This window comes from Haliotis rufescens, unplaced genomic scaffold (assembly GCF_023055435.1).
Source record: "Haliotis rufescens isolate VD_foot unplaced genomic scaffold, xgHalRufe1.0.p SCAF_80, whole genome shotgun sequence".
In the NCBI taxonomy this organism is placed as follows: Eukaryota; Metazoa; Mollusca; class Gastropoda; order Lepetellida; family Haliotidae; genus Haliotis; species Haliotis rufescens.
Window position 1 is genome coordinate 321,885 of NW_025964373.1, and position 23,638 is coordinate 345,522.

The 23,638-nt window shown below is 45.4% G+C and overlaps 1 protein-coding gene across 1 annotated transcript in view; it reads right to left on the minus strand.

Moving 5' to 3' along the window:
- LOC124137394 (cytosolic Fe-S cluster assembly factor nubp1-B-like) overlaps positions 1 to 23,638 on the minus strand; it is a 44,121-nt gene that overhangs the window by 7,683 nt on the left and 12,800 nt on the right. Inside the window, exons 4-10 of the mRNA XM_046503677.2 lie at positions 15,991 to 16,059; positions 10,715 to 10,747; positions 5,464 to 5,554; positions 4,266 to 4,420; positions 3,491 to 3,601; positions 2,600 to 2,702; positions 1,666 to 1,749 (exon numbers count right to left, since the gene is read on the minus strand). Coding sequence (XP_046359633.1) covers positions 1,666 to 1,749; positions 2,600 to 2,702; positions 3,491 to 3,601; positions 4,266 to 4,420; positions 5,464 to 5,554; positions 10,715 to 10,747; positions 15,991 to 16,059 — 646 coding nt within the window. The remainder of the gene's footprint in view (positions 1 to 1,665; positions 1,750 to 2,599; positions 2,703 to 3,490; positions 3,602 to 4,265; positions 4,421 to 5,463; positions 5,555 to 10,714; positions 10,748 to 15,990; positions 16,060 to 23,638) is intronic.

Below are 23,638 nucleotides of genomic sequence, written 5' to 3' on the forward strand. Positions count from 1 at the left end.
TCTGTGACAGTATTGTTGGTGCACCTACTTAACAGTATTGTTGGTGTACCTTCTTGACAGTATTGATGGTGTACCTACTTAACAGTATTGTTGGTGTACTACACAATCTGTGACAGTATTGTTGGTGCACCTACTTAACAGTATTGTTGGTGTACCTTCTTGACAGTATTGATGGTGTACCTACTTAACAGTATTGTTGGTGTACTACACAATCTGTGACAGTATTGTTGGTGTACCTACTTAACAGTATTGTTGGTGTACTACACAATCTGTGACAGTATTGTTGGTGAACCTACTTGACAGTATTGTTGGTGCACCTACTTGACAGTATTGTTGGTGTACCTACTTAACAGTATTGTTGGTGTACTACACAATCTGTGACAGTATTGTTGGTGTACCTACTTAACAGTATTGATGGTGTACCTATCTTTGACAGTATTGTTGGTGTACCCACTCGACAGTATTGTTGGTGTACCTACTTGACAGTATTGTTGGTGTACCTACTTGACAGTATTGTTTGTGTACCTACTTGACAGTATTGATGGTGTACCTACTTGACAGTATTGATGGTGTACCTACTTGACAGTATTGTTGGTGTACCTACTTGACAGTATTGATGGTGTACCTACTTGACAGTATTGTTGGTGCACCTACTTGACAGTATTGTTGGTGTACCTACTTGACAGTATTGTTGGTGTACCTACTTGACAGCATTGTTGGTGTACCTACTTGACAGTATTGTTGGTGTACCTACTTGACAGTATTGTTGGTGTACCTACTTGACAGTATTGTTGGTGCACCTACTTGACAGTATTGTTGGTGTACCTACTTGACAGTATTGTTGGTGCACCTATCTGTGATGGTATTGATGGTGCACCTACTTGACAGTATTGTTGGTGTACCTACTTAACAGTATTGTTGGTGTACCTACTTGACAGTATTGTTGGTGCACCTATCTGTGATGGTATTGATGGTGTACCTATCTTTGACAGTATTGTTGGTGTACCTACTTAACAGTATTGTTGGTGTACCTACTTAACAGTATTGTTGGTGTACCTACTTAACAGTATTGTTGGTGTACCTACTTGACAGTATTGTTGGTGTACCTACTTAACAGTATTGTTGGTGTACCTACTTGACAGTATTGTTGGTGCACCTATCTGTGATGGTATTGATGGTGTACCTATCTTTGACAGTATTGTTGGTGTACCTACTTAACAGTATTGTTGGTGTACCTACTTGACAGTATTGTTGGTGTACCTACTTAACAGTATTGTTGGTGTACCTACATGACAGTATTGTTGGTGCACCTATCTGTGATGGTATTGATGGTGTACCTATCTTTGACAGTATTGTTGGTGTACCTACTTAACAGTATTGTTGGTGTACCTACTTGACAGTATTGTTGGTGTACCTACTTGACAGTATTGTTGGTGTACCTACTTAACAGTATTGTTGGTGTACCTACTTAACAGTATTGTTGGTGTACCTACTTAACAGTATTGTTGGTGTACCTACTTAACAGTATTGTTGGTGTACCTACTTGACAGTATTGTTGGTGTACCTACTTAACAGTATTGTTGGTGTACCTACTTGACAGTATTGTTGGTGTACCTACTTGACAGTATTGGTGTACCTATCTGTGACATTATTGCTGGTACCTACTCTGTACAATCTGTGAGAAGGCCAGGGTAGCCGGGGAATCGGGAACCTCTTCCAGGAATGACTTGCCCTCGTCACAACATTTACCTGGGGACAACAGAATACACAGATTTAATCTGAGGTAAAATTGGCATCTAAAATAAGTCAGGACAAAATGTCACATTCCATGTTGCAATGAACATAACAAAGACCAGAGAACAACAGATTCAGACCCCATAATATTATGCATGCATGTGCCAGTATGACTGGCTTACACAAGAAAGGAAGCATTTGCTGTAAAACAATGTACAAGGACAAGCAGTTAACTTTTTCAGCTGCCCGACAATTGATTTCACTTAACCAAATTCATTAAGTTAATTTTCTTTTGTGACTTGTTAACCAGTGAGGTGGTATGATATTTCATTGCCAAACAAATGTGACAGAAATTATTTGCGCAATACAGTGTACTATGTGCAGTTGTAGACAAGCAACACCATACCACATACATTCAGACCCATAAAGATCCAGGGTAGAATAGGTCTTCAGCAACCCATGCTTGCTTTAAAGGTGACTAACGGGATTGGGTGGTCAGGCTCTCTGACTTGGTTGATGCATGTCATCATATCCCAATTGCGTGGGTCGATGCTCATGATGTCGATCATTGGATTGTCTGGTCCAGACTTGATTATTTACAGACCGCCATCATATAGCTGGAATATTGCTGAGTGTGGCGTTAAACAACAAACAAACAAGCAAACAAACATACATACATTCATCTCATATCATAACAAATAAGCTGCTTGTGATTCCATGACGTATGTGCCACAATTTGCACACCAATTTTTTTTACATTTATCATATTTATACCTCCAGAAATGCAAAAAACATATTGAAGTCGATTCTTCCACACGTCCCCAGTGGATTCCCGGACAGACTGGCTGTGCACTCCTGTACCTACCTATGCGAGGGTCGAGGGGCAGTTTCCCCAGGAAGGGGATGCAAGTCTCCTGGGCCATCTTCTCTCCTCCTCCAGTGGTGGGGGCAAAGATCTCAGAGGATTTCTGGTAAAATTATCAACATAACTCACTACACGGTATTAACGTATCAAACAACATACTGTCCAAATACAACTTGAAACTGACATATACTTTCAGATTTTGTATCGAGATCAGATAGTTTTTCAGCTGCACCAACAAAACCAGATATTTTTATCATTATGAAACTATGAGCCTGAATATTTTTTAAGAAAAACACCTTGCAACAATGTAATGTTTGTGACAGGCTATTTCTCTTTTTTTCAACAGTCTGAAGCATAATTATTTTATTCAAGAATTTTTGGGGCCAATTATTTTTTTCGATAAAATCAAATGGTCAGTCCCTCAAGTCTTTATCCAATTTATGAATAGTAACCATGGCAACATGCTTTTGCATTTAAGGAGAATAGGAAATGATATCATAATTATGATAATACATAAACATTTGATGCTGGTGCCAACTACATTACTAGTTAAAGATTTTACATTTACAAAGAGTTATCTCCCTTCTCACATGCACGCTCCCTAATTGAAGGCAGCAAAGCATCTCTGCCAAGAAGAACATATGAACTTTTTGAAGTTTTTAATAAAGAAATCACAGGTTTATAAGCATGTTCTAACAACTGAAATGAGATATTGTCAAGATATTATGCACCACAACTAAAATGAAAGTGTCCCAATATTGTCAGTAACTAAATTGAATTATTCTTATTCTTGTTAATGATGCTTATAACTTATAACTATTATCTAATAAGGAAAATAGCTCCACGTTATTTCAATTTCAACAAGACATTAATGATAGTGGGACAACATACCGTGCAGCTCGGACAGACAAATCCACTCATGTTCTCCACCAGCCCAATAATGGGCAGTTTGACCTTGTGACAGAAGTTGATCTCCTTCCGCACATCCATCAGAGATACTTCCTGGAGCAAAACCAGACATTGAATAAACACCTTTGAAGGTGAGGTCAGACAATTCATGTTTAACATCACTTTCAAGATTACTGATCTTATATAGCATGTGTATGTTGTGTCTGTTTGTACTCATCCGGAATAATGCTGGTTTGATAGAGCTAGCCCACTGAGATACAATGGCACAGTTCAACATGGATACCCCACTCAGAAGACAAAGAATACTGACTCCATGACTCTGACCAGTCCTTGGTTTAGCACCTTAATGCTGAACGCCAAAGAGGGAGGGTAACAACAAGTACCATCTCTGAACATGTTTCAGTATGATCTGACGATGCGGCCAGGATCGATAATCACCGGGGAACTGAATAAACCTCTAATCCCGACCGACTGAGTTGTTCCCCATAGATGTAGCTGGACAACGCAGATGAACCCAATGGCCAAACAATCACATCCAAATGTGGGAGGAATATGACAATCAGTATTAGGAGAAAAGATACAGATAAACGATGTGAGGATTGTGAGAATATGTGGGAAATACCAAAGTTAACCCACCTGTTCATAAAATGGACTTGTCCGAGCTTTGATTCTATTCAGGGAGTCATCATAATTAAAATCAACTCATGGTTGTTTACTTCTTAAATAAATGTTACCCGAATCGAGTTCCAGATCTCACCTGAGGAGTGGTGAGCAGCACGGCGCCATCTACGTTCGTCTCACTGAGGTACTGTACAACAGACAGGTGCTCGTCTGATGTCCCAGGGGGAGTGTCAATCACTAGGTAGTCAATCTCACCCCAGTCAACGTCTCGCAGGAACTGCTTGATCATACCTGAAGTAGAAATATTTCCTTGTTACAACAAACAAAGCAGGCACCTTACAAAGTAGAACATTGTTATAACAAACATGGATATAACATACTCAAGTTATAACAAACATTTTCAAAAGTCCCAACTGTTTTAGTGTAAATATCTGTCATGTCTTCACATCCAAATTGCAGAGATTGATGTTTATGATTTGAATCATTGGATTTTCTGGTCCAGACTCGTTTCTTTACAGATTGTCATCATGTAGCTGGAATATTGCTGAGTGTGGTGTTAAAAAACAAACAAACAAATATATTATCATATAAAGTTCTGCTGAAAAATATATTCTATATAACAAATTAACAGCTATACAAATTCACTCCAAATGGAGTAACGAACTGGTCAAACTCAATCTGTGTCAGTCACACCAGCTGTGAATTAAACAATATTAAACTCATTCTTACAGCCACTTACAGATGAAAGAACTAGCGGTGAATCAATACATACACCAATCAACGTTGCAGCAACATTGTCACAGTTTTTCCATCTCATAAACATTTCCATGGCATAAAGAGATGTATTGCTAAAACTGATCAACAATGTTCACTCCGGACCACTGAAACTATCACCAACTTACCAATCGTCATCTCACCACCAAATGTTTATTACAAGCAATGGTTATCTATCATTAGCATTAGAAACTATCAGTTTTCGTCCACTAGTCCTTGTAATGATGACATATAGCAAACCCTTAAAAAGGGCATATTTCTGCCAGTCCTTATGATCCCTTAACTAGTGGGGAGTTTGGCAAGGACTACAGGACTAGTGCCTACTTCTGACACTGATCATGCTCAGTATGTTCAGTAAGTCAACTGACATTTTTCAAAAATGGGTCGCTGAATTCCCATGGTATATGTCAAAAGACTGCTCCCGCTAAAACCAACTATGTCTACGACCGCTAGCACCGGACATGGATAGTGCGAAAACTGTTAAGCAGTTTACATTGAGCTATTACAGCATACACTACAACACTCCAAATCTTAAAGATCAGTCAAGTAACCAAGGTCACCATTTTTCTTTGGCCCCCGCCAGATGACAGCATCTTCCGGCCCGGCCAGCAGGAAGCCCACGGACATCACAGCCAAGTTGTCACTCACATACTGGAGGAAAAACAGACAAAAAACATGCATTTCTTACGAGATAAAACTTGTGTGTTTTCAATTTCAAACCAAACAGGAAAGTGCAATCAGAATGCAAGAATCTAAAATGTCCCAGTAGAATGTATATTCCTGGTTGTTTCAACCACGGAACTAAACAACTAATAATTATTAAGGTCTGTGTTTCCTTAATTATATTAAAAGACGACACAAAATACATAATTTTGATGCATTGAGTGAGTGAGTGAGTGAGTATGGTTTAATACCCATTATAGCAAATGCCTTAACCACTAGGCCATAACATTAGTTGAATATTATGAGTTGGGAACTATTTTTATTTCAATTTGGGAATGCCTACTGACATTTGTAGCCAATTAGTGCTGAATATTGGCCTCTGTGCAGGTGTAGATGCATCCCTGGTCTGTAAGAGTGAGTGAGTGAGTAAGTTGGGTTTGACATCCCTTTGAAGAGTATTCCTGTTATATCAAGGCATGTCACCTTAATGTGGGCGGAAATCCCTAAGTGATGCAGGTCTCAGACATTTACCACACACTGAGATACCATGTCGCAGTTTAACATGAATACCCCACTCAGACACAGTATACAGACTCCAAGCCGACCAGTCCCTGTTTTAGCCCCTTAATGCTGAGCGCCAGACAGGGTAACAAGAAGAACCATCTTTTAAAAACATCTATTGGTATGACGTGGCTGGGGATCGAACCACAGACTACCACTGGACCACGGAGGCAGTCTTTAGGACATTCTCTGGGGTGGTCGGATAATCTAGTAGTTAAATCCTTAGCTCGTCACGTAGAAGACCCTGGTTTGATTCCCAACATGGTTACAATGTGCAAGCTCATTTCTGGTGTCCCAACGCCGTGATATTGCTGGAATATTTCTAAAAGCGGTGTAAAACCAAACTCACTCACTATGACATTCTCTGGCTCCTCCATATTATTCAAAAGACAATTTAACGAATAAAAACCTCTAAACAATATTTTCCTTTCCGAACACTGTCTAATATAACCTCTGTTTGTAACTCTCTGTGTATATGTTGCAGAGTTTGAAATGTATACTTTCAAGTGTGCCAATCCCAGGGTTGAAACAAACCCCAAGTGCCCTTAAAGCACGCCTACAATTTCAGGCATATGTGACAAATATATCACTTCTCTTTTTCAAAGATTAATTTACAGTATTTATTTGATTGCTTATTTACATTGAGTATATCGTTTCCCTTGCTACTATATTAACTTCTGTGGGTGTGGCCATGTTTGTTTCTATTGCTCATGATGGGAAACAGTGCATTGTGGAATGGGCATTGTCTGACAGCCTAGAAGCACACAAATATGATTACGGCTACAAATAATATTGATATTTTCAATTTTCAATTTTCAGACAAACAAGGCAACAAGTAAAAAAATTAATAACTTTTTTTCACAAAGTTTCTGATAAATATGGGAAAAAACATGAACAAACAAATAATCCATTTGCAAAAAATACTAATAATGATGCAATCTCATTAAAATCACATCTTAGTTCTCGCTACAGCTCAACAAAGACCTGAGGACATCACATTACGGGTCACGTCAGACCGACCTTGCGCAACCTTTGACCGACCAATGGAATGACCAATCAGAAGGCAGCTTTCTTGTGCTTTGAGGCACTAATTTCAAATTGGCGACTACGCTTGCTTCGAAACATATTTTGACAAATTCTCGATTACAGATTTGAAACCTGTACAAAAGAACATCCTGGAATGGCTAATAGATTAGATAGTCTAGATTTTATGGATTCGGTCGTTAAACCCGTAACTATCGTTAACTTTTCGAATTTGCATGATCAGAAATCACATTCCGACTGTCACTTTCATAATCTGGTAAGCGATGCTCTGATCGGTCGGAAGAAAGGTCGTTCTGACGTGACCCGTAATGGGATGTCCTCAGATCTTTGTTTAGCTGTAGCGAGAACTAATATCTGATTTTAATGAGATTGATAATGATGGGGACAGGGGAGCCGGCCTTGAAGAGTTTGAAGTAATGAATACTGTCAAGCCGGCCACCCTCAAATAATAATCTTGGCCCATTTGTGATAGAAATAAGACATCATATTTTGCAAAATATGCCAGGAATTTGGACGTCAACAAAACTCTTTTGTAACAGGCTCAAGGGGTTTCATAACAAGTAAATACATTGTCATAAGGTCACTGCCGAACACAAGGCAGCATGCAGTGTGCAGTACGCTGCTTCCATAAAACCAGGAAAATCCGAAATAAAAAGGGCATTATTAACAACAAGAACAGGATGACTTGATTTAATATTACATTTACAGTATTGCCACAGAGCAGTAATCAGAGACAGTAATACATTGGCTATCATCATGATAAACTTTAGCACAATTAAATTGTTTGAGGCACACCTAAAAAATATGAGTGCCCTAAGGAACACTTGAAAAAAATGAATTTCTATCCCCATGCTATTTTCAAACTGCCATTTACTTTCCCAGCAAAGTATGTATATTTTATGAATATCTGAAATCTGTGAAGATACTGAATAAATAATGTGTATGTCTGTGACATGTGAGAATATCTTGTACTGACACGTCCCCAAACCCTGATTTAACTCCTTCATTAAGTTATTCCGTTTTAATTGTAAAGTCATTGACGATGTAATGTTAATAACTACATGCAAAACATGCTTATTTAATATCTACATATCTGATTGGATCGATGCTTATGATGTCAATCACTGAATTTTCTTAATCATATAGCTGGAATATTGCTGAGTGTGGCGTTAAACAACAAACACACACTAATTGGAATTAGTGTTTAGATACCCCAAAATTAAAACATTATCAATGCAGAAATTTACAAACGATGTAGCATATCTTGACAAATCTGTAGTTATTACCAGGATTTGTGGTTTAAATTGAGATGTTGAAATCATATCAGAAGTTGTTGCATGCTGCCAGATCATCCTTGCCAAGATGGAGTTTCATCAATATCAACAGACTCTGTGCAATGTTGTTTTCAGAGACGTCCAAAACATGATAAATGAAAGTTTCCAACCCACAGATGTAGGACAAAGCGATGTTATTAATGACATTGGTGATTTGGCTTCAGAACAAAATCAAATTAGGACATTTGAAGGATTTTGTCAACTCCTAGTCCGACATTCTTAGATACATATTATGACCAAATTTGAATTTTTTTATTTTGAATAACAATCATACTGTGGTAAAACGTTTGAGACGACTAGCTCGAATTGAGCTCTTAACATCATTTATGGTATAACAGAGTGCCATCATGTGGACTAATATTAGCTCAGATTAACAAGACACAACAGAATTTTACTCTGACTAGTGGATAAAGTTGCAGCCTGCAATCAATCAGCATCCTAGAAACTGAACCGACCTGGAATTATTGATGAAAGTCATGAAGCCACTCTTACTATAAAACAAGACAATATTCCAGATGGAAGTCCCTAGACACACATAACATCTATTCTGTATTGTCTATCAAGGAGGAGACAGCTTCTTTGCATTTGGCTGCACGGCTGCAAGACGGTCGACTAACATGGGTGACTGAGTGTATACCCAGCTCACAGCACCATAGGTACTTGGATACTAGGCAACAGAACACCCTCACTCACTTCCTCATCAATGTTTAATGGTTCGTTATCCCTGGTGGGTAGATGTGATTGTCAGTATTATTACTACTTAGTTCATCAGTATCTTTGCCCAATAACAGTCTGTTTAATCCTTCTTAACTCATAGATTACTTTATTTTGTCTCATATTGTACATTTGTCATTAGGTAGTAGAATATGTCATCAATTTTCTTGTTACACATCCATCCTATGTAACACTGAAAACAACACAACTATGTTCTAATCCTGGCAAGTGACAGATACTTTGATTGAAACCCCTGCTCCAAAGTTAACCTAACCTAACCTACCCTACCATACCCCACCCCAACCCAACCCAACCCAACCCAACCCAACCCAACCCAACCCCTAACCTAAACTAACCTAACCTAGCGCCTAACCCCTAACGCCTAACCCCTAACGCCTAACCCCTAACGCCTAACCTAACCTAACCTAACCTAACCTAACCTAACCTCACCTAACCTAACCTAACCTAACGCCTAACCCCTAACCTAACCTAACCAAACCAAACTTTTTAATATTTGTAAATTCGCTTGTTCCACATGTTTAACATGTTTAAGCATTACATAACTAATTTTTTTAATTGATTGATTGAAATGAATAAGGTAACACTTAGTCTTAGACACAGTAAAATGATATGCTATCATAGGTTCGCATCCTTGTTTACTAAATACGCACTGGAAACAATGCACACAAACACACCTCAACACGTGATTCAAATGAACTGACAGTAAAGCAAAGTCCCCTACATTTTCAGTGTTCCCTTATTTGTTTCCATCAGTATACTTCTAGCCAGTGGTTATGATTTTTTTTTAATTTTGAGGCAAGGGTTACAAAGCTTATGGGTGGAAGTTTAACCACTCTGACTGCTGGTCCATGTACTGACTGTTCATTATCACACATTTATACGCTACAATATGTTAACATGTTTCAATCCGTAATTTTAAAAATCAACATTTTCTGCATTTCTAACAAAAAGCAGTAAAAAAAAAATATAAATTCAAGGGGTCCTTGTCATAAGTTATCTTTAAACATTCAAGAAATTAGGGCAAATGAAGTGAACTTGTTGGCAAGAGGTAGGTACCCCCAACAACTAAAGATATTAACAGGCCTTTGTCTCGGTTTTGCATATGTGCTAATAAGTGTGAGAAGTGAGGTGAAATGCGGTTTAACATTGCATCCAAGAAAATTGCACTTACATAGCGACGTGCATGCACATGTGTGCGTTTGGCTGTTTGTACCAGTCCAGACTAATGCCAATTTTATAGTGCTAGTCCACTGAGATACCATGCCGCAGTTTTAACAGGAATACCCCACTCAGACACAGTATACTGACTCAAAACCGGCCAATCCTTGTTTTAGCCCCTATACTAATGCCGAGCCATTTAACGTCTTTTGGTATGACGTGGCCGGGGACAGAATCTTCCGCTCTCCGGGCGGACGCTCTAACACTAGACCACGGAGGCGGTCAGTGAGAGTGAGAAGTGCATGCAGTCACTTACCACTGGTGACCATCCGGACCCACTCTGATGAACCTGGAAACATCACAAAATCAGTTACCATGGTTACAGAATGAGGTAACATGAGGGCCTTCATTAAAACAGTATTAATATGGCCAATACGGCACTATGAAAAACTTAAACCATGATTTGAACAAAATATGTCATACGAAGAAACATGCAGGCCAAAGTTCATCTCCCTCAAAATCAGAGGAGAAAAAGTATAAAGAACCAAATATGCTTTCTCAGAGGCTTAAAGCACGTTCAGAGAATGGTGAATACAAGATCAAATTTTTCAGAAACAACAGAACATGTATGCTGAATCCCACAACAAACTAAACAACAAACATGTCAGTGTAATGGCCATAATTAGACTTTTGAATATGGCTGTCATGGTGGCCATATTGAAAATCCTATTTGAACCTCTGGAACAAATTCAGGTATTATTACTGTTTGGAACAAGCACAGGAAGTTTCAGACTCATCAGGGAAATGGTTTCTGAAGAGATTCAGATGTTTACAGTGTGAGGAAACGCAGTTCAAGTGAGTTTAGGAGCATGGTCAATGTGCAAAAGGCAACAACAAAAATATTGAATATATCTATGAAGAGCCCAAATACAACTGCACACACACCAAATTTCATTAGATTTGAGCCACCAGGGCCACATGCCACAGAGTGATCTCAGCACTAACAAGACCGTAATTCTCATACTCTGATACAGTGTCATCGAGCTAATCTCACCAGGTGCAACAGGACCCTGAATCTCATTAGTAGGTATACCAGTATTGACAAGCATGGAGAGCTGATGGTAAAGGGGATCTGTTCTGCTAAGGGACCCTCCAGGGGAAGCAGGGTGTGTATGTGACTGGGCCGCACGCTACAAAGTGATCTTAGCATAATAACTGTTGTAAGTATATGTTAAAATATGAGAGTTACGATTGCCTTAGTGGTACAATCACTCTGTAGAATGGGCCCTGATTCTCATCAGTAGGTATACCAGTACCGTTTGTTTGTTTGTTTGTTGACTTGATCCATGCGTTTGAGATAGATGACATGCATCAACCAAGTCAGCGAGCCTGACCATCCGATCCCGCTAGTCAGATCTTACGACAAGCATTGTCGCCTTTTACGGCAACCATGGGTTGTGAAGACCTATTCTACCCCGGATGTTCACGGGTCACAAGCATGGGTTGAAGACCTATTCTACCCCGGATGTTCACGGGTCACAAGCATGGGTTGTGAAGACCTATTCTACCCCGGATGTTCACGGGTCACAAGCATGGGTTGAAGACCTATTCTACCCCGGATGTTCACGGGTCACAAGCATGGGTTGTGAAGACCTATTCTACCCCGGATGTTCACGGGTCACAACCATGGGTTGTGAAGACCTATTCTACCCCGGATGTTCACAGGTCTGTACCGGTACTGACAAGCATGGTGTGCAGATGGTACACGGGATCTGTTCTGTCCCGGGACCTCTACAGCGCTGGCAGGGAGTGTGTGGGACTGGGCCTTGCTACAAAGTGATTATAGTGCTACAATTGTCGTAAGTCTGTGTTAAGGGACCTCTACAGCGCTGGCATGGAGTGTATGGGACTGGGCCTTGCTACAAAGTGATTATAGTGCTACAATTGTCGTAAGTCTGTGTTAAGGGACCTCTACAGCGCTGGCAGGGAGTGTGTGGGACTGGGCCTTGCTACAAAGTGATTATAGTGCTACAATTGTCGTAAGTCTGTGTTAAGGGACCTCTACAGCGCTGGCAGGGAGTGTATGGGACTGGGCCTTGCTACAAAGTGATTATAGTGCTACAATTGTCATAAGTCTGTGTTAAGGGACCTCTACAGGGCTGGCAGGGAGTGTGTGGGACTGGGCCTTGCTACAAAGTGATTATAGTGCTACAATTGTCATAAGTCTGTGTTAAGGGACCTCTACAGGGCTGGCAGGGAGTGTGTGGGACTGGGCCTTGCTACAAAGTGATTATAGTGCTACAATTGTCATAAGTCTGTGTTAAGGGACCTCTACAGGGCTGGCAGGGAGTGTGTGGGACTGGGCCTTGCTACAAAGTGATTATAGTGCTACAATTGTCGTAAGTCTGTGTTAAGGGACCTCTACAGGGCTGGCAGGGAGTGTGTGGGACTGGGCCTTGCTACAAAGTGATTATAGTGCTACAATTGTCGTAAGTCTGTGTTAAGGGACCTCTACAGCGCTGGCAGGGAGTGTGTGGGACTGGGCCGCACGCTACAAAGTGATTATAGTGCTACAATTGTTGTAAGTCTGTGTTAAGGGACCTCTACAGCGCTGGCAGGGAGTGTGTGGGACTGGGCCGCACGCTACAAAGTGATTATAGTGCTACAATTGTCATAAGTCTGAGTTAAGGGACCTCTACAGCGCTGGCAGGGAGTGTATGGGACTGGGCCTTGCTACAAAGTGATTATAGTGCTACAATTGTCATAAGTCTGAGTTAAGGGACCTCTACAGCGCTGGCAGGGAGTGTGTGGGACTGGGCCGCACGCTACAAAGTGATTATAGTGCTACAATTGTCGTAAGTCTGTGTTAAGGGACCTCTACAGCGCTGGCAGGGAGTGTGTGGGACTGGGCCTTGCTACAAAGTGATTATAGTGCTACAATTGTCGTAAGTCTGTGTTAAGGGACCTCTACAGCGCTGGCAGGGAGTGTATGGGACTGGGCCTTGCTACAAAGTGATTATAGTGCTACAATTGTCGTAAGTCTGTGTTAAGGGACCTCTACAGCGCTGGCAGGGAGTGTGTGGGACTGGGCCGCACGCTACAAAGTGATTATAGTGCTACAATTGTTGTAAGTCTGTGTTAAGGGACCTCTACAGCGCTGGCAGGGAGTGTGTGGGACTGGGCCGCACGCTACAAAGTGATTATAGTGCTACAATTGTCATAAGTCTGAGTTAAGGGACCTCTACAGCGCTGGCAGGGAGTGTATGGGACTGGGCCTTGCTACAAAGTGATTATAGTGCTACAATTGTCATAAGTCTGAGTTAAGGGACCTCTACAGCGCTGGCAGGGAGTGTGTGGGACTGGGCCGCACGCTACAAAGTGATTATAGTGCTACAATTGTCGTAAGTCTGTGTTAAGGGACCTCTACAGCGCTGGCAGGGAGTGTGTGGGACTGGGCCTTGCTACAAAGTGATTATAGTGCTACAATTGTCGTAAGTCTGTGTTAAGGGACCTCTACAGCGCTGGCAGGGAGTGTATGGGACTGGGCCTTGCTACAAAGTGATTATAGTGCTACAATTGTCATAAGTCTGTGTTAAGGGACCTCTACAGGGCTGGCAGGGAGTGTGTGGGACTGGGCCTTGCTACAAAGTGATTATAGTGCTACAATTGTCATAAGTCTGTGTTAAGGGACCTCTACAGGGCTGGCAGGGAGTGTGTGGGACTGGGCCTTGCTACAAAGTGATTATAGTGCTACAATTGTCATAAGTCTGTGTTAAGGGACCTCTACAGGGCTGGCAGGGAGTGTGTGGGACTGGGCCTTGCTACAAAGTGATTATAGTGCTACAATTGTCGTAAGTCTGTGTTAAGGGACCTCTACAGCGCTGGCAGGGAGTGTGTGGGACTGGGCCTTGCTACAAAGTGATTATAGTGCTACAATTGTCGTAAGTCTGTGTTAAGGGACCTCTACAGCGCTGGCAGGGAGTGTGTGGGACTGGGCCGCACGCTACAAAGTGATTATAGTGCTACAATTGTTGTAAGTCTGTGTTAAGGGACCTCTACAGCGCTGGCAGGGAGTGTGTGGGACTGGGCCGCACGCTACAAAGTGATTATAGTGCTACAATTGTCATAAGTCTGAGTTAAGGGACCTCTACAGCGCTGGCAGGGAGTGTATGGGACTGGGCCTTGCTACAAAGTGATTATAGTGCTACAATTGTCATAAGTCTGAGTTAAGGGACCTCTACAGCGCTGGCAGGGAGTGTGTGGGACTGGGCCGCACGCTACAAAGTGATTATAGTGCTACAATTGTCGTAAGTCTGTGTTAAGGGACCTCTACAGCGCTGGCAGGGAGTGTGTGGGACTGGGCCTTGCTACAAAGTGATTATAGTGCTACAATTGTCGTAAGTCTGTGTTAAGGGACCTCTACAGCGCTGGCAGGGAGTGTATGGGACTGGGCCTTGCTACAAAGTGATTATAGTGCTACAATTGTCATAAGTCTGTGTTAAGGGACCTCTACAGGGCTGGCAGGGAGTGTGTGGGACTGGGCCTTGCTACAAAGTGATTATAGTGCTACAATTGTCATAAGTCTGTGTTAAGGGACCTCTACAGGGCTGGCAGGGAGTGTGTGGGACTGGGCCTTGCTACAAAGTGATTATAGTGCTACAATTGTCATAAGTCTGTGTTAAGGGACCTCTACAGGGCTGGCAGGGAGTGTGTGGGACTGGGCCTTGCTACAAAGTGATTATAGTGCTACAATTGTCGTAAGTCTGTGTTAAGGGACCTCTACAGCGCTGGCAGGGAGTGTGTGGGACTGGGCCTTGCTACAAAGTGATTATAGTGCTACAATTGTCGTAAGTCTGTGTTAAGGGACCTCTACAGCGCTGGCAGGGAGTGTGTGGGACTGGGCCGCACGCTACAAAGTGATTATAGTGCTACAATTGTCGTAAGTCTGTGTTAAGGGACCTCTACAGCGCTGGCAGGGAGTGTGTGGGACTGGGCCTTGCTACAAAGTGATTATAGTGCTACAATTGTCATAAGTCTGAGTTAAGGGACCTCTACAGCGCTGGCAGGGAGTGTGTGGGACTGGGCCTTGCTACAAAGTGATTATAGTGCTACAATTGTCATAAGTCTGAGTTAAGGGACCTCTACAGCGCTGGCAGGGAGTGTGTGGGACTGGGCCGCACGCTACAAAGTGATTATAGTGCTACAATTGTCATAAGTCTGTGTTAAGGGACCTCTACAGGGCTGGCAGGGAGTGTGTGGGACTGGGCCGCACGCTACAAAGTGATTATAGTGCTACAATTGTCATAAGTCTGTGTTAAGGGACCTCTACAGCGCTGGCAGGGAGTGTGTGGGACTGGGCCGCACGCTACAAAGTGATTATAGTGCTACAATTGTCATAAGTCTGTGTTAAGGGACCTCTACAGCGCTGGCAGGGAGTGTGTGGGACTGGGCCGCACGCTACAAAGTGATTAAAGTGCTACAATTGTCGGAAGTCTGTGTTAAGGTATGGGAGTTAAGATCGCCTTAGCGCTAAGATTGCTCTGTACAACGGCACCGTGATCTTTGCTGAATGTATAAGTACCAGGCCCTGACCTGCTCTCCTTCCAGGCCCATGATTCTTGGAATGGAGGGTCCACATATGTCCACATCGAGAACAGCAATCTGGAAGACAGGAACACAGGTTACCATGGCTGTAGTACATGATACACATCACATATTTATATATACTCTGACTGTGAATTGACAAACTACAACTTGTTCACCAGTCAACACCACACATTCATGACAGGTGGCTGACCATGAGTATTTTCTGATAAAGGAAAGAACAGGCCAGCCTCTGTTAACATGGTAACTCAGTTCGTGTCAATCCTTTGGCAAGACAGATAAATCTTCATAATAATATACAGTTTATATAAACTATGTTTATAATGAACTCGCTTATGACAAACTGTTTTTTTGTCCTGGACAAATGTAACAATGTTAGACTACCAGTTGTCAGACTTTCATTTTTGTGGAAGCCTCGGTGGCGGAGTGGGGTAGATCTACACCATTGTGTGCTGGCGATAAGATGTCTCACCTGGATGGGACTCACACCCCCCCCCCCCCCCCCCCCCACACCCCATATTCTGTGTATAAAATGGGACAACTAGAAAATGAGTCTGATAGTTAAAATGCTTAAAACGATCTACAGTTAGAACGAACTAAAATTAGTTGTCCCTTTGAGTCCGTTGTAACCCTAGTTTACTGTAATTATAGCTAGTGTTAGTGTGCGGTCAGATGGTTTTCAGTGAAACAGGTACTTTCTTGTCAGCATGTTCTGTTTTAGTCAATGTATATTATGTGTATTTGCTATCAGTGAACACTAACAATAGATGACAATAGTTGTCCTCCCAACTAGATAATGGAAGCAAACTATTAATTCTCGGTTTCTGGGTTTTTGCTAAATATTTGATTCATTTTGGAAAGAAACTGCTGCAACTTGCCTTACCAAATATCAGTGAAAACGCTAAACTCTGGACACAATGTTAAATTCTATGGTCTCTGGATAAATGAAAGACACAAACTTGCCATTTTTAAGAAAACAACCCACAGATAAAGTGAACAAAAATAGTTAGGGATCATGAATAGTTTTGGGTATATTTTGTTCAGTGTACATGCTGAAGACTGCACACAATTTCATAAAGTATCCCCAAAAATATTAATGATCCCTCACCCTATTTGTTCAGTATCATGTATGGGTTGGTTTCTCAAGAATGTTTATGTGTTCATGATCAGTATATAATAACAGTGGCGGTAGTGGCGGTAGTGGCGGTCAGTGGCGGTCAGTGGCAGTGGATGACTGAGGTGCTGGAGTGACCAGACAGAGTGACAGTGGATGACTGAGGTGCTGGTGTGACCAGACACAGTGACAGCGGATGACTGAGGTGCTGGTGTGACCAGACAGTGACAGTGGATGACTGAGGTGCTGGAGTGACCAGACACAGTGACAGTGGATGACTGAGGTGCTGGTGTGACCAGACACAGTGACAGTGGATGACTGAGGTGCTGGTGTGACCAGACACAGTGGCAGTGGATGACTGAGGTGCTGGAGTGACCAGACACAGTGGCAGTGGATGACTGAGGTGCTGGTGTGACCAGACACAGTGACAGTGGATGACTGAGGTGCTGGTGTGACCAGACACAGTGACAGTGGATGACTGAGGTGCTGGTGTGACCAGACACAGTGACAGTGGATGACTGAGGTGCTGGAATGACCAGACACAGTGACAGTGGATGGCTGAGGTGCTGGAGTGACCAGACACAGTGACAGTGGATGACTGAGGTGCTGGAGTGACCAGACACAGTGACAGTGGATGACTGAGGTGCTGGAGTGACCAGACACAGTGACAGTGGATGACTGAGGTGCTGGAGTGACCAGACACAGTGACAGCGGATGACTGAGGTGCTGGAGTGACCAGACACAGTGACAGCGGATGACTGAGGTGCTGGAGTGACCAGACACAGTGACAGTGGATGACTGAGGTGCTGGTGTGACCAGACACAGTGACAGCGGATGACTGAGGTGCTGGAGTGACCAGACACAGTGGCAGTGGATGACTGAGGTGCTGGAGTGACCAGACACAGTGGCAGTGGATGACTGAGGTGCTGGTGTGACCAGACACAGTGGCAGTGGATGACTGAGGTGCTGGAGTGACCAGACACAGTGGCAGTGGATGACTGAGGTGCTGGTGTGACCAGACACAGTGGCAGTGGATGACTGAGGTGCTGGAGTGACCAGACACAGTGGCAGTGGATGACTGAGGTGCTGGTGTGACCAGACACAGTGGCAGTGGATGACTGAGGTGCTGGAGTGACCAGACACAGTGGCAGTGGATGACTGAGGTGCTGGAGTGACCAGACACAGTGACAGTGGATGACTGAGGTGCTGGAGTGACCAGACACAGTGACAGTTGATGACTGAGGTGCTGGTGTGACCAGACACAGTGACAGTGGATGACTGAGGTGCTGGAGTGACCAGACACAGTGACAGTGGATGACTGAGGTGCTGGAGTGACCAGACACAGTGGCAGCGGATGACTGAGGTGCTGGTGTGACCAGACACAGTGACAGCGGATGACTGAGGTGCTGGAGTGACCAGACACAGTGACAGCGGATGACTGAGGTGCTGGAGTGACCAGACACAGTGGCAGTGGATGACTGAGGTGCTGGTGTGACCAGACACAGTGACAGTGGATGACTGAGGTGCTGGAGTGACCAGACACAGTGACAGTGGATGACTGAGGTGCTGGTGTGACCAGACACAGTGACAGCGGATGACTGAGGTACTGGAGTGACCAGACACAGTGACAGCGGATGACTGAGTGACCAGACACAGTGACAGTGGATGACTGAGGTGCTGGTGTGACCAGACACAGTGACAGCGGATGACTGAGGTGCTGGAGTGACCAGACACAGTGACAGTGGATGACTGAGTGACCAGACACAGTGGCAGTGGATGACTGAGGTGCTGGTGTGACCAGACACAATGACAGCGGATGACTGAGGTGCTGGAGTGACCAGACACAGTGACAGTGGATGACTGAGTGACCAGACACAGTGACAGTGGATGACTGAGGTGCTGGTGTGACCAGACACAGTGGCAGCGGATGACTGAGGTGCTGGAGTGACCAGACACAGTGGCAGTGGATGACTGAGGTGCTGGAGTGACCAGACACAGTGGCAGTGGATGACTGAGGTGCTGGTGTGACCAGACACAGTGACAGTGGATGACTGAGGTGCTGGAGTGACCAGACACAGTGGCAGTGGATGACTGAGGTACTGGAGTGACCAGACACAGTGACAGCGGATGACTGAGGTGCTGGTGTGACCAGACACAGTGGCAGTGGATGACTGAGGTGCTGGAGTGACCAGACACAGTGGCAGTGGATGACTGAGGTGCTGGAGTGACCAGACACAGTGACAGTGGATGACTGAGGTGCAGGAGTGACCAGACACAGTGGCAGTGGATGACTGAGGTGCTGGTGTGACCAGACACAGTGACAGTGGATGACTGAGGTGCTGGAGTGACCAGACACAGTGACAGTGGATGACTGAGTGACCAGACACAGTGACAGTGGATGACTGAGGTGCTGGTGTGACCAGACACAGTGACAGCGGATGACTGAGGTGCTGGAGTGACCAGACACAGTGACAGCGGATGACTGAGGTGCTGGTGTGACCAGACACAGTGACAGCGGATGACTGAGGTGCTAATGTGACCAGACACAGTGACAGTGGATGACTGAGGTGCTGGAGTGACCAGACACAGTGGCAGTGGATGACTGAGGTGCTGGTGTGACCAGACACAGTGACAGCGGATGACTGAGGTGCTAGTGTGACCAGACACAGTGGCAGTGGATGACTGAGGTGCTGGAGTGACCAGACACAGTGGCAGTGGATGACTGAGGTGCTGGAGTGACCAGACACAGTGGCAGTGGATGACTGAGGTGCTGGAGTGATCAGACACAGTGGCAGTGGATGACTGAGGTGCTGGTGTGACCAGACACAGTGGCAGTGGATGACTGAGGTGCTGGAGTGACCAGACACAGTGACAGTGGATGACTGAGGTGCTGGTGTGACCAGACACAGTGACAGCGGATGACTGAGGTACTGGAGTGACCAGACACAGTGACAGCGGATGACTGAGTGACCAGACACAGTGACAGTGGATGACTGAGGTGCTGGTGTGACCAGACACAGTGACAGCGGATGACTGAGGTGCTGGAGTGACCAGACACAGTGACAGTGGATGACTGAGTGACCAGACACAGTGGCAGTGGATGACTGAGGTGCTGGTGTGACCAGACACAGTGACAGCGGATGACTGAGGTGCTGGAGTGACCAGACACAGTGACAGTGGATGACTGAGTGACCAGACACAGTGACAGTGGATGACTGAGGTGCTGGTGTGACCAGACACAGTGGCAGCGGATGACTGAGGTGCTGGAGTGACCAGACACAGTGGCAGTGGATGACTGAGGTGCTGGAGTGACCAGACACAGTGGCAGTGGATGACTGAGGTGCTGGTGTGACCAGACACAGTGACAGTGGATGACTGAGGTGCTGGAGTGACCAGACACAGTGGCAGTGGATGACTGAGGTACTGGAGTGACCAGACACAGTGACAGCGGATGACTGAGGTGCTGGTGTGACCAGACACAGTGGCAGTGGATGACTGAGGTGCTGGAGTGACCAGACACAGTGGCAGTGGATGACTGAGGTGCTGGAGTGACCAGACACAGTGACAGTGGATGACTGAGGTGCAGGAGTGACCAGACACAGTGGCAGTGGATGACTGAGGTGCTGGTGTGACCAGACACAGTGACAGTGGATGACTGAGGTGCTGGAGTGACCAGACACAGTGACAGTGGATGACTGAGTGACCAGACACAGTGACAGTGGATGACTGAGGTGCTGGTGTGACCAGACACAGTGACAGCGGATGACTGAGGTGCTGGAGTGACCAGACACAGTGACAGCGGATGACTGAGGTGCTGGTGTGACCAGACACAGTGACAGCGGATGACTGAGGTGCTGGTGTGACCAGACACAGTGACAGTGGATGACTGAGGTGCTGGAGTGACCAGACACAGTGGCAGTGGATGACTGAGGTGCTGGTGTGACCAGACACAGTGACAGCGGATGACTGAGGTGCTGGTGTGACCAGACACAGTGGCAGTGGATGACTGAGGTGCTGGAGTGACCAGACACAGTGGCAGTGGATGACTGAGGTGCTGGAGTGACCAGACACAGTGGCAGTGGATGACTGAGGTGCTGGAGTGATCAGACACAGTGGCAGTGGATGACTGAGGTGCTGGTGTGACCAGACACAGTGGCAGTGGATGACTGAGGTGCTGGAGTGACCAGACACAGTGACAGTGGATGACTGAGGTGCTGGAGTGACCAGACACAGTGACAGTGGATGACTGAGGTGCTGGTGTGACCAGACACAGTGACAGTGGATGACTGAGGTGCTGGAGTGACCAGACACAGTGACAGTGGATGACTGAGGTGCTGGAGTGACCAGACACAGTGACAGTGGATGACTGAGGTGCTGGAGTGACCAGACACAGTGACAGTGGATGACTGAGTGACCAGACACAGTGACAGTGGATGACTGAGGTGCTGGAGTGACCAGACACAGTGGCAGTGGATGACTGAGGTGCTGGTGTGACCAGACACAGTGACAGTGGATGACTGAGGTGCTGGTGTGACCAGACACAGTGGCAGTGGATGACTGAGGTGCTGGTGTGACCAGACACAGTGACAGTGGATGACTGAGGTGCTGGTGTGACCAGACACAGTGGCAGTGGATGACTGAGGTGCTGGTGTGACCAGACACAGTGGCAGCGGATGACTGAGGTGCTGGAGTGACCAGACACATAGGCAGTGGATGACTGAGGTACTGGAGTGACCAGACACAGTGACAGCGGATGACTGAGGTGCTGGTGTTACCAGACACAGTGACAGCGGATGACTGAGTGACCAGACACAGTGACAGTGGATGACTGAGGTGCTGGAGTGACCAGACACAGTGGCAGTGGATGACTGAGGTGCTGGAGTTACCAGACACAGTGGCAGTGGATGACTGAGGTACTGGAGTGACCAGACACAGTGACAGCGGATGACTGAGTGACCAGACACAGTGACAGTGGATGACTGAGGTGCTGGAGTGACCAGACACAGTGGCAGTGGATGACTGAGGTGCTGGTGTGACCAGACACAGTGGCAGTGGATGACTGAGGTGCTGGTGTGACCAGACACAGTGACAGTGGATGACTGAGGTGCTGGAGTGACCAGACACAGTGACAGCGGATGACTGAGGTGCTGGTGTGACCAGACACAGTGGCAGTGGATGACTGAGGTGCTGGTGTGACCAGACACAGTGGCAGTGGATGACTGAGGTGCTGGTGTGACCAGACACAGTGACAGTGGATGACTGAGGTGCTGGAGTGACCAGACACAGTGACAGCGGATGACTGAGGTGCTGGTGTGACCAGACACAGTGGCAGTGGATGACTGAGGTGCTGGTGTGACCAGACACAGTGACAGTGGATGACTGAGGTGCTGGAGTGACCAGTCACAGTGGCAGTGGATGACTGAGGTGCTGGTGTGACCAGACACAGTGGCAGTGGATGACTGAGGTGCTGGTGTGACCAGACACAGTGACAGTGGATGACTGAGGTGCTGGAGTGACCAGACACAGTGGCAGTGGATGACTGAGGTGCTGGTGTGACCAGACACAGTGGCAGTGGATGACTGAGGTGCTGGTGTGACCAGACACAGTGGCAGCGGATGACTGAGGTGCTGGAGTGACCAGACACAGTGGCAGTGGATGACTGAGGTGCTGGAGTGACCAGACACAGTGGCAGTGGATGACTGAGGTACTGGAGTGACCAGACACAGTGACAGCGGATGACTGAGGTGCTGGTGTGACCAGACACAGTGACAGTGGATGACTGAGGTGCTGGAGTGACCAGACACAGTGACAGTGGATGACTGAGGTGCTGGTGTGACCAGACACAGTGACAGTGGATGACTGAGGTGCTGGAGTGACCAGACACAGTGGCAGTGGATGACTGAGGTGCTGGAGTGACCAGACACAGTGACAGTGGATGACTGAGGTGCTGGAGTGACCAGACACAGTGGATGACTGAGGTGCTGGAGTGACCAGACACAGTGGCAGTGGATGACTGAGTGACCAGACACAGTGACAGTGGATGACTGAGTGACCAGACACAGTGACAGCGGATGACTGAGGTGCTGGAGTGACCAGACACAGTGGCAGTGGATGACTGAGGTGCTGGTGTGACCAGACACAGTGGCAGACATCGGCAGCGAATAATTTAGAGGTTTCCGCCTTTGTGTAACCCGGAACAGGCTGAATATGAGTCTTGATCGTTCAATAAGTTTTGGGATGGGGCAGTTTCTATGAGGCTGGCTGTACATATATAACAGCAACACAAGTGATGTGACTTGGGTCTTATCTACCAGTCAAGTGCAGACGGGATACCAGTCAGAAAACAGAGAATTCTTGTCAACTACTAACACTATTCCGGATTCAAGAACGGAGACAGACTTGTTACCAGGTCACATGACATTGGACAGTGACTTAAATCCAGATATTCGTGAGTGCAATAACATATGGCATGTTACTTATTGTTGATGCCACGTATTTCACCCATCATCTGCCCTTGTGTGA